At 36.2% G+C, this 17,634-nt stretch overlaps 1 protein-coding gene across 1 annotated transcript in view; it reads left to right on the top strand.

The window, feature by feature from the left end:
* FMN2 (formin 2) overlaps positions 1 to 17,634 on the top strand; it is a 168,708-nt gene that overhangs the window by 80,590 nt on the left and 70,484 nt on the right. The window contains exon 8 of the mRNA XM_019471242.1: positions 12,548 to 12,609. Within this exon, the coding sequence (XP_019326787.1) occupies positions 12,548 to 12,609 (62 nt within the window). The remainder of the gene's footprint in view (positions 1 to 12,547; positions 12,610 to 17,634) is intronic.

Genomic DNA, 17,634 nt, shown 5'->3' with positions numbered 1-17,634 from the left:
CCCCACCGCGCTGGCTGTGTCCGGCAAGGTGCTCGACCTTGTGGCTTCGCCCCGCCTTCCAGCTTTGGCTGAGGCGCTGCTTCTCGGCGTGCTTCTCACCCAGTGAGTGTCCTCTTCTGAAAAATAGTTCTCAGCGTAAGGAAGAGAAAGGATGATGGAAAGATGGGAGATTTGTGATTTGTTTGCTGCATCCATCCATCATCCATGGTAGGCAGGGTGAGAAACAGTGCAGGGGAAACTGTGGTTAGATGTTGGAAAATCTTTTTCTCCTGCAAAGATTGTAAAACATTGAGTCTGAGAGCCCGCTGTTTCTCATGCTGGAGCCATTGTGTTGGCATTCCTGTACCTGTCGCTTTATGAGGTACCTGGGTTTCTCCTACTTTTTTCTCTTCTTTCTCTTGTTCTGTCATGATCCCTAGACAATGAAAGTTCAAGGTTATTTTCATTGTTCTGCTGTTCCACAGGAAACCTCCCCAAGCAATATGTGTTAGATGCTATTTCAGTGTAATGTGCTTTCTGTTTTTAGTGAAGCTGCGATCGCTTTAGCTACCTGGACACAAAATGTAGCTCAATGGCATTGAACTGAAGCAATATAGGGTGCCTCTTGTAATCTTAAAGTCCTCAGTAGGCCGAATCCAGTCATGATACTGAAATAAAGACATACAGGTGATTCCAAATAACATTTGATTATTTTTTTTCTTAGAATGTATGTATTTTGGTTTTCCACATATCCAGGCATTTGGTTTTGTTGCAAACCCAGCCCTTATTTCCTTGAGTTATTAATACCAGCTTTTGAGAAACACTTTGGAGCATGTAAAAAGATGGAACTTAAACCATAAACACGCATCCTTCTGCCCTCAGTTATCACAGTATTGTGATTTGAATTAGTAAAGTTGTGTCATCTGTCATCTACCTAGCCAAAAGTCTTTTTGCATTATTTTCATAATCCCACCACACTTAGAACATGGACTAAATATCACAAGATCATTACATCATTTTCTTAGCATCTGTAGCTCTTTAATGCTGTAACTTCAGAATATTTGGTGAAAGGCTTAACGTGTGTTAGTACGATGAAATCCCTGGTGTTTATCCAGACATCAGACCGAGCAGACATGTAAAATACCACGCTCCATCTAAACTGCTCTCTGCTGTGCCAAAAATAAAATTTTAATTTGATTTAGAGAATAAATTGAGAGTATGTAATTTTATTTCAGTGAGATACTACCATCTGACAGAGGGAAAGGGAAATTTGGTTTTGAAAAGAAATCTCTCAAATGTTTTGTGTTTGTAATTCTTAAGCAAGAAAATTTGTATTTTGACTTGTGGTTGCAACAGTTGACTGTACACAATATTCTGAAATTGGTTTCTGAATCCCTGTAAGTTTCCATGTAGTGTTTTCTAACTAGCTCTACTACTACGGATACTGGTATCCATCATACACAACTGGCTAGCCTGAACCATAAGCAAGGAAAGCTTGTTTCTGAATGATTGTGCATGTCTTCATGGCTAAAAGAACTTCCAGTACTTTCTGTTGTAAATCATCAAAAGGTAGCAACATTCCGTGTAGTCTGTGTAAAATGATTTAGGCTTGTTGATGTTAGAGAAGACTAGTAGAGAACTTCAGAGGGACCTAGCAAAGGGCAAACATGCAGCTCAACTCTAGGTTTTTAGAAAGAACATTCTAAGCATTTGGTCTGGCTGCTAAATAAGGCAAGTCATGTAATATTGCCTGCTAATTTCTGCCTCAAGCCATTAGTCTGTATAAATACGAACATTTTAGCCGTATAAATGATCTTGAGTTCCAGCTGAAATTCTGACCCTTCAACCTTTTGCTTTCTTTGAAGTCACTGATAGTTTTGCCATTGACTTTGGTGAGTCTAGGATTTCATACAAATATTTAGGTGATGGAGAAGCAATGTATCCCATGAAACATTGTTCAAAAGGTTACTTTCCCTCACTTTTAACACTTAAAATATTCTTTCCATAGTGAATTTGTCAGATTAACTTACAGACATCCTTCATTCTTTCCTACTTTTGGTCTGCGAAATTACGGAGCCATCTACTTTCAGATATCTTCTCATGCAGGTATGCGTAAGAACTGTAATCAAGTTGCCTCTTAACTTTCTTCTGTATAAGCTAAGTAGATCACGCAGTTCAACAGAAAGACAAGTTCTTGAGGTTATTCTGCTATTTCCTTTGTTGGTCTTTTTGATATTCCACCAGCTATAGCTCTAGTCCAAAAATTGTTTTGACTTCTAGTCACTCCTTGAGAGACAAGGAGTCTTACGTTAGTCATTGATCATTATTACTAAGGGTGTAATCAAGACAGTTCTTTGGGTGAGTTTGAGTCTGCTCAAGAATGAGCAGCTCTCCCATTACATTGCCACATGGACTTCACTGAGGTTTAATAACTACCTTTAATATCTTTCTTTTTGGTGTTGGTAAAGATATCTTTAGTTGCAGTAAGCTGAGAGCAGATTCCTATAGAAGCCTAAGATACTCTCCTTTCTGGTAGTGTTTCATAAGCCATTAAATTTTCAGATCTATGAGTTGGACAGTTGTTAACTCAGTGTTGACACAAGTAATTTAGTGTAAGTATTCTAAATTGCCAACTGGACACATCTGGAGCTCCATTAACTATATACTAACTGTGGGTAAATTGAGAGTAAAAAAGCTAAGATCCTAAGTTAGCTGCTTAATGTAGAGAATATATTTTTTGGAAAAAAGGTACGTTTGGTATCTACCCTGCTAACTTTATCAAATAAATATGCAGAGTGCTCTGTAACTGTATAAAACTGGTATATCCTTGCCATTATTATGAGGGACGAATTGTGGTCACTTCATTTCAAACAAATATAATAGCAAAAAAACCAAGAGGTTCAATGTTCAATTAGAAGAATGATTAAAGCGTGTATAAGGAACATGGAAAGATTGGGGATTGTTCAGAGCTGCTCGGGGTCACAGACTAAGGCAAATAGTTCAGAGATCCCATATGAAAAAGCTAGTGTCCTTCTAGTGATTATGATGTTAGAATAAGCAATAAATGATTCTTCCAATAGTTGGAATAATTTAAACCTAAATTTATTCTTGACTTTGCTCTACTTTAAACCTAGGTTTCATCTTTGCCAGTGAACTACTAGATGATTCCAAATAAACATCTCAATAGTTGGAATAATTTAAACCTAAATTTATTCTTGACTTTGCTCTACTTTAAACCTAGGTTTCATCTTTGCCAGTGAACTACTAGATGATTCCAAATAAATCTCTTCCTCCTCCTTCCCCTCCTCCTCCTCCTCCTCCTCTTCCTGCATTTTGTTTATAATTTAGAATGAGCTCCTTAAAGCATGAAAGAAAAAGCTTGTCTCTTTGCTTATGGACTGGACTTCTTAGAGTTAGCCATGGCTTTGTTTGCTTTGAGCTACTCTAATGAAAATAGATAAGGTGGAATTAAATCAAAAGACAGCAAATTTGAATTCTGAAAAAATCCACACATAATTAAAAGTCTCAGTTTGAAGCCTGAAGGCTTGTTTGTATTCCAGACAAGTCTTGCTAACTTTTTCCAGCTGCACTCAGTAAAAGATGCTACCTTGTTCTGCAAAGTTTGACTTTCATACGTCCTTTGACTGTCACAGTTACACCATCGCTGGTACCACAATTAGCCTGTGGAACTCATGGACGTAATGTCATTGAAATAGAGATTGAACAGCGTTAGATCCTATGTGGATCTAAAAAAAGTCAAACACTAACACACAGGAAACCCAAATTTTATTTCACTTGACTCATGGATACAAAGCTATAAATCATATCTGTTTGCAGACGGATTGGTACACAATGTCAGATCTACTGCATATGTGCCTTGCAGCTGATGTGTTTGTGCAGTTTGTTTTTATAACGTGCACTGTAAATACATACTGTCACGTAAACATCCCAAAAATATATTCCTCAGATATCCTGTTCTAGTATTCTCCCCACCAAAGTGATATAGTTGATAGGTATGAGAAATTTCCTTTTGAGAACCTCTAAACGGAATGCCTCTGGCATGCTATACTACCTTAACGAGAAAGTGAAAAAGCTTAGATCAAGCTGATATTAAAGTAAAAGCCAATAGCATTGGGTTTTTTAATAACAGTAATTTTATTTTCTGTAACAGAATTTCTTACACGTAAAATATATCCATATGCCAATGATCAATTTTATATTAAAATCTTGTTCTTGAGACACTTTTTAAAATACATTTAAGGGACAGGAAGTTTGCCTAGAGAACAACAAACCCCTACTATAAGCATAAAGCACAATTTAAAAAAAAAAACCACTTATTTAAATGTGTCTTATATCATTTGCATTTGTGTAACATGCTAAGCCTTAAGTAGCGTTTTGGGAGTTATCATGGTAATCCTTTCCAGTTTGTTGAAAATCTTGAATCCTGCCAGTCAATCTTGCGCTTCAAATTCACTCCCCAAAGACCAGCCCCTGGCAGGTTCATTGAGACTGTTTGCTCCTCTACACACTGTAGTTTAAAATCAGCATAATCTGGTAAAATGCCAGTCTTTTCTCAACCTTCCTATATCCCACACCCATGGTTTTTTCACCTGCCAAATTCAAACAAATCTTATCTAAACAATTAAGATAAGCATTGAAGTACTCTCTATAGTCAAATCAGCAAACCTCTCAAAACCAGAACTGAAATACAATCTCTCTAAATTAAACAGTCTACAATGGCAATCATGTTTGTATTTAAACATTTTATTCTGAAAGGATTACAGTATTGGTCTCCATTTTTTTTTTCCTGCCTAGACAAGAAGGCGACATACTGAGTCAAACAAAATATATTTGTTCTCTAAGAACTGAACTTGCACACTTTTTATAAACAAACTGTATAGCTGTATGAAGTTAGACTTCACATAATCAGTAACTGCTGTCCTTAACATAGTGGGTAATTGTTTGAAAGGTATGTAATGTAACTGTTTATATTAACTATGTATAGCTATATATAAAATCAAGTTATATATTTTGTTGTATGTGTGTATATATATTTATATATATGTAAAAAAGCTCTATGGATACAATTTTATCGTTATATATTAGGCATACAGCATTAGGGAATAGGAATGCCAAGGACAAATGTCTAAAAAATTGAATTGTGTTTATAAGAGAAGAATCAGTACAAAAAGTGATTCACTCTTTTTGATGAAGTCTCCTACTTCTGTTACTTCAAATTTTGCAAATGCATATTCTTGTTTAATTGATTCTTATTTTATAGCTTCCCAGAAATGTGAGTGCATGTTCTTGAAGGTATTTAAAAATTTTAAGTCCTTTAAAAACAATCTGAAGCAACAGCTAAGCTTAATCCATGGGTTCTGCTTGGAAATTTTGTGTACTGTTCTGGTTTCTTACACAAGCTTTAGATCAAGGTGAATTACTGCCACAGTAAAACTGTGTGCAAGCAGTTCTAAGTGCTGTTTCTTGCCTCTGATCCATGCCGTATGTACTTGTGTTGAAGATCCAATCTCCATTGTGCTTTGTGCACTTAAAGTTTTCATCCTGAGAAGGTTAGAGTATTTGCTGAGAGATAAACATATCACAAAGTTACTGAGGGCAAGCAGGTAGGTAATAATATGAAGTTGTTTTCACTTATGCGAACTCTACCCAGTGCAGCCATCCCCTACCTACCCATTATCAACAGGGTTTTTTTTCTGCAAGTTGTGCAAGTCCAGATACTCCTGTTTAAAAATTCTTTTATTTCACTTATTTTCTGAGAATCTTTAAAAATTATACAGTCATGATCCTTGTGTGTTTTGCTGCACCTCCCATTAGCACAGGGACATTTGGTTTTAGCACTGTATTTTCCATATTTATGTAAACATAACATTTATTTCAAAGAGGCTCATTTGGGATTTAACTTTCTGCATTAGGGGATTCACATTTCTATTCTTTGATAAAGAAGAATCCCAAGAGAATAGCAGTAGTTGCCAAGTTGTTGGAAGTATCACAGACTAAAACATGACCTGGTGCAGTAGGCCTGTGTTAGATGAATGATGCCAATAAGCTCACATTGGAGAAAAAGCTAAGGATAGCAATTTTTGAAGTTGTGGGTTTACTATGTAACCAATAAAAGACTGAAAATTTTGCAGTTTAGTTGATTTTAAAATATAAATATTAAGTTGGATTTAAATCTGGGTTTACTTTGCAAGTAGCTTGACATTGCATCATACCATAATCTTTATAGCAGCAAAGGAAGCCACTGCACTTTGATCTTCTTCTAAGGCTCTCTTTTTGATGAGAACGATGAGGCAGATGTTTTTTCTACTTTTGAATTGAGCAGTTCAGCTGTCAGTCATTCCAAGGAACCTGATGAAATTGTCTACATTGATACTTTTTCTCTGCTTTGCTTGTATTTGCATGTGTGATGTTCTTGCATTTTCTTCCTAAGGCATCTGTCAGTGAAGGCTTCCATTCTGTATTCAGTGAACAACGAGTTTATTTGTTCTTTTTCTCTAATTTATTCTCAGAAACATTTCATAAGTTGATCAGGCTATATACTGTCTGATTTGTGTTTCTTGTATCAGAATTTCCCATTGCTTAAGGTTTTGCCAGCATGTTAGTTTTCTAATGATGTTGGGTTTTGATCATTTGAAGTTTACTACCCATACATTATTCTTGGAGCTATTTTTTTTTTTTTAACTCAGAAATAATCATTCAAAGAAGATCATACAATGTGACACATTTGACCTACTAATCTACTCATGTGCCTTTTTTTTTCCTTCCAAATACCCTTTTTAGATATTTGAAAATGGATATGTCTCATCAAATTTTCAAGTACAATTACTTGAAAGCATTTTAGAAGGTTGAATGACTTTTAAATTATGTGGTAATTTTGAGACTCTATTTTTGTACAGCTTATGGTTTCTATATAATATAGATACAGGTTCTTAATAACAACAAAGTCCACTTTTGTTGTAAGACTGGTTGATGTCTTTTCTGTCTCTTTCACTCTTCAGCTTGGAGTACTATTCCTGGGGTATAGATGGTTTAATTGTTAACATGGGGCCAAATTATCTGGGGATAGAAGTTAGGAAAAAGTACTATGGAAGTTGTAACCTCTCAGTATCCTGTAATCTTGCATGTTAGAGTCACATGATGGGCAGAACAGCTGTGAAACCCCCAAATCTGTGCCCCGCACAGAACTGCGTGATAAGAGTACCGTGGTTATCTGCGGTAGGAGAAGGAAGTCCTTCATTCAGTGAAGAAGAATCAGTCTGCCTTTGTAATTTACTGAAGTGACTGTCTGTTGCTGCCATTTGACAGAGGAGATATGAAGTCTTGCAAAGACTTTTGGTGCTCTTCTGGAGAAAGAGAGCAGATGTGAGAGGGAAGAGGCAAAGATGTGCAGGAGGAAAAAAGGAATGGCCTCTTGGAGCGATACTGCTTGGTTTTTGGAGAGTCATGGAGAAGTCAATTGTGGTGGAAATCAGCATGAAGAACTTGGGTGGGTGGTTTGCTTGTTTGTGTCCCTGAAGCATGGATCTGAGTATAGCAGAACTGGTTCAGAATTCCTTTTGCAAATTTGAGGTGGTTTCTCTTCAGCTACTGCTTCTTTCTGAGGAGTTAAACTGTAATCTGTTATCAGTCAAGTAGGATTTGGAAATTGTTCAGTCAGTTTTTGGGGAGACGGCAGTGCTTCTAGGAGGTCTCAAGAAGAGGACACTCACTTTTAGATGGAGTCCAGAGACAGAAAAGCTTAGGAAGCATATTTGGAAAGGCCAGAGAAATGGAATGTGATTTGAAACCTGTCCTGAGAAAAGGGAAGACATAAGACCAAGATTTGGACTGAATACCCGTCTTCTGAAAGTCATCCATAAGTGAGATTGTGCTAGTGAGAGTTTTATGACATAAAAGTTGGATCCAAAGGATCGGGTTGATGATTCTTTTTCTTATTCCTGAAATTCTACTCAGTGGAAAATTTTGATTTTTGGCCTTTTCATTTTAAAAGGAAATTCCAGTTTTGGACTTCAAACAGAATAGAGTTTCCAAGCACTGGGTAGCTGTAGGAAGTTGTCTTTTCTCTAACAGTTTATGTAAGTGGTACTATTGGTGGATTTAGAATCATAGCCTCAGGTAAGTGTAGGTTTGCTTATTCCTGAAATTCTACTCAGTGGAAAATTTTGATTTTTGGCCTTTTCATTTTAAAAGGAAATTCCAGTTTTGGACTTCAAACAGAATAGAGTTTCCAAGCACTGGGTAGCTGTAGGAAGTTGTCTTTTCTCTAACAGTTTATGTAAGTGGTACTATTGGTGGATTTAGATTCATAGCCTCAGGTAAGTGTAGGTGTGCTGTGTCTACATCGCCTATCGATTTTGTTTTAGGGGTAGCTGGTAGTGCACATGCTCCTAGATATATGAATAATCAACAGTAATGATCTGTCTTACAATTAAAAAAAATTACAGCTACTTCCTTTTATAGGCTTCCTGAGAATACACTGTGCATCCTCCAACTTCCTGCTTGTGTTCTCATGCATTTCTTCTTCAGGATTATATTTGCTGGCAAAAACTTTGATCTTGTTGGTGACTTGGTTACATACTGTGTTCCCCTGAAGACGTGGGTGGTGATTATTCTTTGTGTTGGGTTTATTTTTTTTGTGTTTTTTTTAATTGTGTCTGTGTTCTAAATTGGCTTCTATGTATATGGGAGAAGGTCCGTCTGTTCTCAGAGTTCACGTATGCCCCTGAATATAGTTGTGTGCTTCACGCTAATTTTTTTTTTTTTTTTTTTTTTTAGCAGCAATTTTATCCTCCTGTCAGGTGAAGTATCTTCTAAGGTGCCTAGCCAGACTTGCAAATTAATTGTTATTACTAAGAATAGTAAGTCTTTGTGTCTCTGCATATATTTTATTGTCCTTCCAGTTTGAAACTAGTACCTAAGTTGGCTTTGTTATTGTGAATTTGTGTAATTTATTTTTTGATTCAATTTATATTGTAGAAATACAGAATGGAATGGAAACTCTTCCACTCTGCTAAAACTTCTATATTCTGCAGTTGCATAAGAAAGATAAAATTTCTCTCCCAAAGATACCAGTTTAAATTTCCACGTAGATTGTGACAAAAACAATGAGAATATCAGGAAAGTTTAAGACTGACAAGAGATTCCTGATGCCTTTATTTTGGCTACAAATCCTTTGAAATATCTTTTTCCTCCTCTGTTCTTTATAGTGTCAAGCAACCCCTTGTGATTGCTCTTCAACTCCTCTTTTTACTGGGTGGATTTTCTGTAATCATCTGTTGACCAGTGCTTGCTTAAAAAGAAAAAAAAAGTTGTTCATTTGTAGTTCCTTTTATTTTTATCTGTGCATATTTGTGTGTGTATCTGGACATATTTGGTTCAAATTTGATTTAATCATATCTATATATGTGTGTATATACACACAATTATATATATGCACATAGAATAATTTTACAGTATTGGGGCTTGAAACTGGTGCTGGTTTGCTAGTTTTATTGGCAGCAGTGGCAATAGGACTGCAAGAAAATAGCGGAACTATGAAATCTTGAAGGTAAGAATTAAATGCCTGGGTCTGATGTGATTAAAAGAAAATTGTTTCTATTAGAGTAAAAGCCAATGGATATTTTCCACTGCTGTCTTATGAATGTATCAGAAAGGCTAGATGATGTACTGGCTATTAAAGATCGTTTCATAGTAGTCGAGACCAGGAAATGGCAATGTCAACTTTGAAACAAAAAAAATCACTTTCTAAAATAGTGACATGGGTGAAAATATCCAGCGACTGCAAGACTATTATAAAACCTTCTCCAGATGTTTGCATCAAAGTATACTGGAATTGTAGCATAGCTCAGAATATTTTCATACGAGGAAATTAATGTTTGTCTATATTTTTCATCGTTATTTTGCCACCGCATATGGAATCCTTTGGATAGATATTTGTGTCGTCAAGGTGATTGTAGGGAGGGGGCATGTTTAGCTAGTAAGCTTGGCTGCGTAAGGAAACGTCATTGTTTTTATCAGTTCAAATTGTCTAGATAATGGAATTAAATATGCAACAGTCGTGATTTATTTTGCCAGCTATCATATTCTGCATGACAATACTGCAGTACTGCCAAGGAACAGAAGCTCATCTCCTGATTCCTCAGAGTGGGGGGAGCAAACCTATGCTGAACATTGAAAAATCCTAGTGGGATGTTAGTGTGCTATTTATGAACATATTCATCTTTAGATGAAATATATAGAAATATATTTGTCTTGGGAGGGGGGGATTTGAAACATATATACTAGGATCTAATTTCTGCAAGTCCTTGTCTCAGACTGATTTGTTTTAAGCAGCTCCCTGAAGTATGTACACTCTTCTGCATACCTGTTTTGTTGAAAGTACACAGACCTGGCACCATTGTGTTTGCCAGGAGTTCTCTTATCTCCTGCAAGCATTCAAACAAAAGTGTTCTATTGCTCCCTGAGTAATCCATGGGTGATCTTAACATTGAGCAAAAGTCAGAGCAGGAACTTATGTCATATTTCTTAGTGCAGGAGTAGACAGTCTCTGGAAGGAAGGGGAGGCGGGTGGAGCAGGGAGAAGACAGCCACAACTCAAAATAAATAGTTGAAGGGTTGTGAGTGTGTTCATATATGAAAACATTGCGTAAGCTTAAGAATGCTGAAATGTAGGGATAGTACAAACTGAGTTTCATAATATATCCTGGTTTTAATAAAGCTGTTTGTATATAGGCTTTGACATCTGTGTTGTCTTAAAGTAGAGCTCTAAAACCAATCTAGACCCAGTTTCTATTTGCATGTTAGTCTCCAGTTCTACAAGGCAAATTTGGCATGTTTTTAAGCATGCAGATAGCCATATTGGGCAACAGGGATTATTAAATACAACATATACTACAGTACCTTGTTGAGAGGGCATCTTTAAGTCTCTGTTGCAACAATTATTACACTTGAGGGGGAGGGGGGAAGGAGTTTTAAAATATCCCAAATAATTAGTAACAGATCTTTGCATGTGCCCCCTCCCCCAAAACAAAGCAAAAAACATGTTGCTTCCTGAACTGTTAACTGTTACATTGCCATTATCTTTCAGATTCTCTTGCTTTCTGGTAAGGGAAAAATGGGAAGGGAAAAAAAAAAAAAAATTGGAAAATTAAAGAATTTCCTAATTATTTTTTGTTTCAGTCCTAAAAGTTAGCTTCATGCCCTGCTTAGAGATACAGTGTAGCCTGCTTAGTTTAATCAAGATCAACACTTCTTTGTTTATAATTTTCTTATACTGTAACTAAAACTATGTCTCAGGCCTGGAAAGGGGAAACATGATGAGTCCCAGACTCAGAGTGGTATCTCTAAATGCTTTAGAGCAATCGGAAACACATGAGCTTGAATTATATTGTCTGTAGTCTTTAGGTGTATACACAGAATTTCTCTGTGACAGTTAATGACATGGATTTATAGGACATAAAGTAACCTAGTGCTGGCTTTCTATTGCTGGTCAGTCTTGCAATTTCTAGATTAATCTTGCCTAGGGGATAATTCTACTTATTGTACAAGTGTGCACACACACTCGCAGAGCCCGCTACAAAAAAGGATACAAATTAATGAAGTGCAAAATAGGAAAAAGACTGGTATAGTGTGATAAAATTATTCATTATCGTCACATATGTTCTAATGCAACATCCTAAATTTCTTTCAAGATTTAACTGGATGAGGAAAGTTGGGTTTATCTGGCTTTTAAATGAATGGTCAGCGTGCTTGCAAAAAATATGTAAGAGGAAGACTGAAAAGTACTATTTTAAAAATAATTCTTTGTATTAGCTGAGAATTATTCTTCACTAATTTGCACAAACGTTTCCTATGCCTCATGAAACGTTCCTAATACAAATGGGGAGTCAGGGTTGTGTTCCTAAAAGTGTGCCCCTCTTAATGACTTTTTTTTGTCAAGTTTAGGTAGGTGGAAATCACTCTATCTGTGCTGTTGAACTGTCTTTTTGACGCTGAGAAAATACAGTATGTGTGTGGTGCCAGAATTGGTTGGGAACAGGAAAGGCATATTTCGTATCTGTACTAAATGTGTCAGCTTAGTGCATAGAAGACTTGACCCTTGTCAGGTGTTTTGAAGTTAACTGGCTGACTTATGGATTAATCAGTTTAAGACTGAAGCCAACCAGTGACAGGAATGAGCTTTGTTGTGTGAGTGTGTGTGTGTGGCTGTGGTGCAGATTTACAAATTTTTATAATGCTTTCAGTCGGACCGTGAAAGTCTGATGTAAAGCTTATCTCTGATCTCTGGCTATGGCCATACTCGTGGGATCATGTTTGTGTGTTTGGGGGGAGGGAGATGAATTCTTTAACACTTGACACCTGGCTCTACCAGGTTTCTAGCCCATAGTCTTAGGAACGGCACTATTCAAGGCATTAATAAAGCTAAAACCCTTAAGCTGTATGACCAATAGGTCATAAAAACTATTGCTGGGTGTTGTGCTCAGTCTTTCTTTCACAGCTGGATTATCATCCTGACAACTAATTCTTTTTTCTTTTGTCTTTTTTATAGCTGTTGTGAACTTGGACAACTCTGTGGTTGACCTAGAGACCCTTCAAGCCCTGTATGAGAATGTGAGTAATCAGAGGAAGTCCATAAAATGTAGGAATACTGTAGGTCCATGTGAAGGTATTTTTCATTTGCATCAGTAATATTCAGAAAGCTTGTAGAACATGTCCTATTTTGAAGTGACTTTATTTTCCCAAAGCAATGAAAATAATAAGCATTTAAATTGTATTAATTGCCATTGTGTGTTTTCAATAATGCATACATTTTTATATAAGTAACATAATCAACTTCTAAATGACTAAAAAGAAATTGGTTTTGCTCCTGCCAGGGGCTTCATAAATGTTTGGTACTAATCATCAGAGAGTGTTTGACCACCAGGTATGCAAAATCAGGGATTCAGAATATACTCAGGCATGTTCTAAAACTTTACAAAGCCAGTCACATGCAAAATTCAAAAAAAGGGATCTCAGAAGCACATTTCTGCCTTCAGCTGAGGCCAGTAAGCATTACCCCTTTCTCCGAGCACATTGCCTGGATACATGGAGGTCTGGCTAGGCATCTTTTTAAAGAGCAAAGAGGCTTTCTATTTACCCTCCAAAGAACCTTAAAATATGAAATATAAAGCTGTGAGCCACAGAATGGCATTGAAGGCCAATGTATGGTATTGTATTGGATTTTTTTATTTCTCTGACATTATAGGTTTGATAATATGTTAATTACTTTTACACCTTCCAGGTTTTTGGTTTGTAGATTCTAGCTTTTTGTGGCCTACTTTGGAATGATTTGTTGATTTACAAAATTTCTCTTAAATAATCCACTTTGGGGCCTGAAGAGAGAGATAGTAAGCTCTAGTCCACTTTATAGAAAAACCAAAAAGCTAAAAAAACCCAAAAAACAAAAATCTGACAAGAACTAGGAAGTCCTTCTACTCTTATTTCATCCCTGAAGAATTAACTCGCTCAACACTGCTCAGGAAGATAATGGTCAAATGGGAAACCTATTCTAACTACCCCAAATCTTTATACTTTAAACACTCTCATCCTTATGCCACAACATTTCTGGTTTGGCCTGTGTTATTTTTATTTTACATTATTTTTAATCTGCTCCCGTACACAGCACAGCTATATCCCATTCCATATGTTCTTTAGCATGTAAAAAATTGAAGTAATTTTATATATTACATATGTGCGATTGTGAGAGCTTGTGTCGTGGGAAGTACAGAATAGATACTGCCCTCATGATCAGTTTTTGCATACTTCCCTCTTTTATATTGCATAGGAATTTTTTATTTTGGTTTAAAAAAAATAGTCCTCCTATGTGGCTAATGTACTAAAGCATTTGAAAAGTATCCTATTCTTAATGTCATCTCCAATATACTTCAGAGTCCCAGTATAATAGATTACCTGCAAATTTGCAGTTTGTTGAAATAATCAAATGCTATTGTGTTCCTTTTGTCATTACCTTCAATAATCACAGAAAATATCTAGGAAATATTGTCCTGATTGAGGAAAATATCATATGTTAATCTCTGGCAAGACTCAAAAAGTTGGAATGACTATAATATATTTCTTTGTTTTGAATAGAAGACAGATCACCCCAACTTCATCACTATATTTGCTTGGGTACAAGACAGGGAAAAAAACCACACCTAACCAAAAAACAAACAAAGAACAAAAAAAATCCCAGTTTATTTGGAGAGAGCTTCATAAGCGGACCTGAATTTTAATCCTGGATCCTCTGTTTGATAAAGCTGCGTCTTGAAAGAAGCATTTTTAAAATTTAATTTTATTTTCTGTTTTTACTTTCAGTCTTTGGTCAAAATGCATCAGACCTTGCATTTGCTTCCCTTGGTAGCTTCACTAATTATAAAAATATTGTTCAGTAAAAAAGTGCAAGCAATGGGTGGTACCAGAGAGCCTGGCATGTTTGACTCCTCCCTTATTTCTCAGCCTCATCCTGTGTTGTAAGTGGGGATAACTTTGCCTCATTCGGCTACTTTGTAGCCATTAACTTAATTTTAGTTCTTAGGATTTCTTTATTGGATTGGGATTTTTTGCTGGATATTTAAATACCACTGTACTAGTTCTCAGCCTTTCTGTTTGATCTCTATGGAACATATGGGAGCATTTGTTTTACAGTCTTCCCTCAGAATGTAATCATTTTTTCTGATTGCATATGTCTGGCATGGTGCTTTCCCTTCTTAAATGTGAATGAAATTTGGGCAGTCTCCAAACCTAAACACACCCTAATTTCAAAAGCCACAGTCCCGAGGGCTCAATTCCTGTTTACTGAGGAATTAAAGTCTTGTTAAACCACAAAGTTACTGTATACATCTTAGTGACTTTTTATAAATGAGGAAACCCACACCCCACCAAAGACCCAAGCCCTCAATAATTTATTTAATAGTATTAAGTGGTATTGCATCAAGTGAGGAGGACTTTGTTACTGCAGCACTGTATGGTACAGTCACATAGTTCTTACATATGGTTGTGTAGTTTGCTTTATAAAAAGTTGTTTAAATATGTATTGATAATCAGCTATGTATTAAGATCTAGACAATTTTAATAGGTGAGTCTTAATAGATAAAACTACATGTAGAACAGTTACTTTAATATGCTTTTACAAACTCCCTAATAGCTGCCACCTGAAAGCATTGCTATAATTAGAGGGGGAGAAGGTAGATAAAATTCAGCTGATTTGTCAATTTGCTATATGTGGTTAGGCCATATTGGTTGTGATGAGAAATGTACTTATTCGCAAATAAGTGAATGTTTACTTTGAAAACAGGTAGCCTCTTAGCAGCTGAGATTGTACCTAAAATATCACTGTTTGAAACATGATAAGTCTGCTCTGGCTTATGTCTTCACTATACTGTGAAAATAAGAGTATAAAAATGGATTAAAAATTGTATCAAAGGATTATCTTTGATCTATGGATTTGCCCTTTTCAAATCTCTTTACATCACAAAATGAAACTTGTTTACTTTCTTAATTTGACTCCTGGTAAATTGTCCACCCTGTCTCTATCTTTAAAAGACTTAGGTCAATGCTTTCAAAAACCTCAAAATGCTATTTGCAAGAGCAAAAGGCACCCAGTCTGAAGTGCATGTCTCCACTCTGCCACTAAGATTCAAACCTTCTCCTCAATTATTTCTTGTGATTTTTAAAAAAACTGGTAGTTACAATGCGATGTCTTAACATTTTTCAGCAAAGAATAGATCGTACCTGACTTCTGATACATGATCCAGCTTCAAAGGAATATGATAGTTGTTATTAACCTGGGTATGTCTGTATATCCTTGTTGTTTCAGTTACTTTTGACAACGTTCTTTAGACAAGTCACTCGATGCTTTTGAAATATGTAACATTAACTTTGAAAATAAATTTGACCTAAAAAAATCCACCCCAAAATTAAAAAACCTACACACATTTAAACTGGTCTAAACTCAGAGCTAAGGTTCTGTTGCAAGGAAAAAAAAACTAACCAGGAAATGTTAGATTTATGTTGTGAAATGGAAAAAATGGCCCTTATGAACTTTGGTAAGACTAAATACAGGGTAAGTTTATACTCTGGCAAAAGTGGGAAAAGAGTTAAACTAAAGCAGTGTATTTTTTGCAGTAACTTCTATCAGATTTATGCTGTCTGATTTTAGATATAGTTAATATCAAATTCTGGTATACTATACTATTTTGTTCCATTTATGATGCTATATAATAGCTAAAATTCAAGGAAATAAATAGCAGTGACATTCAAAGAGCTGCTAATGCAATCAGATTAATGACTTTTATGAGAAGTATCTATTGAATGTGTTCTCTCTTGACACAAATGTTGGATAGTAATATAAAGGGGGTTTTTTATTATCCATCTGCAAATTAAAGAATAAATAAACATTAACCGTAAAGCTAATTGGTAAAAATTCTGAGAAACAATCTTCAATAATACCTGTGCAGAAGGCGTGTCAGCCTTATTCCTTTTCTATCGTAATTTAAAATACACATAAATCAGAATTCTGGATACCAGAGCCAAAATTAGTGACTTGAAACTTAGGTTGGATTCTGAACTTGCACCATATACTTGGACCTCTTTATTTTGATGAAGAGTGTAAGCCATATCTCTTGAGTTTTGCTCAGGCCTACCGATGAGTGGATCATGCTTAGACATTGTATCTTTGCCAGTTGTTATTTCTTTGCATACACAATCTGAGAATAATGGCTTAAATAAGGAATAGTGAGTCTGCCTGACCTTTGCCCATGGGATTTGGTGGAGAAACATTAACAGCTTCAACATGCATGTATATAATAGATTGCTGTGATAAGCACTCTAATACTTCACTATGTGTAGAAGGCCAGAAGAGAGAGTACTCTTGCTATTTATTCTAAAGAATATGCAAATAACCATTTAGCTTTATGCTCCTTGCTAAAATATTTTCTCCTCTTTAACTATTATGAAAAATTTTCAAGTGATTTCCTTTCAGTTTTGTTGTGGTTTAACCCAGTAGGCAGCTAAATACCACACAGCCGTTTGCTCACTCCCCTCCCCCAGTGGGATGGGGAGAGAATCGGAAAAAGGGTAAAACTTGTGGGTTGAGATAAAGACAATTTAATAGGACAGAAAAGGAAAGGAAAATAATAATAATGATAAATAATATACAAAACGAGTGATCCACAATGCAGTTGCTCACCAACTGCTGACCAATACCCAGCCAGTTCCCAAGCAATGGCCCCGCCCCCCCGGCCAACCTCCCCATTTTTTTGCTCAGCATCATGTCTTATGGTATGGAATATCCCTGTGGCCAGTTTGGGTCAGCTGTCCTGGCTGTGCCCCCTCCCAGCTTCTTGTGCACCTCTAGCCTCCTCGCTGGCAGGGCAGTATAAGAAGATGAAAAGTCCTTGACTTAGTGTAAGCACTGCTCAGCAATAACTAAAGCATCAGTGTGTTACTAACATTATTCTCATACTAAATCCAAAATACAGTACTATACCAGATACTAGGAAGAAAATTAACTCTATTCTAGCCAAAACCAGGACAATATCTACCCCTTATTCTATAATATCTTCGTCATGTCCAGGTCCCACACTTTCCAATACATTC

The sequence above is a fragment of the Aptenodytes forsteri genome, unplaced genomic scaffold (genome assembly GCF_000699145.1).
Source record: "Aptenodytes forsteri isolate BGI_AS27 unplaced genomic scaffold, ASM69914v1 Scaffold10, whole genome shotgun sequence".
NCBI lineage: Eukaryota > Metazoa > Chordata > Aves > Sphenisciformes > Spheniscidae > Aptenodytes > Aptenodytes forsteri.
The sequence above is the reverse complement of the archived record's forward strand: the minus strand, read 5'-3'. Positions and strand labels throughout refer to the sequence as shown.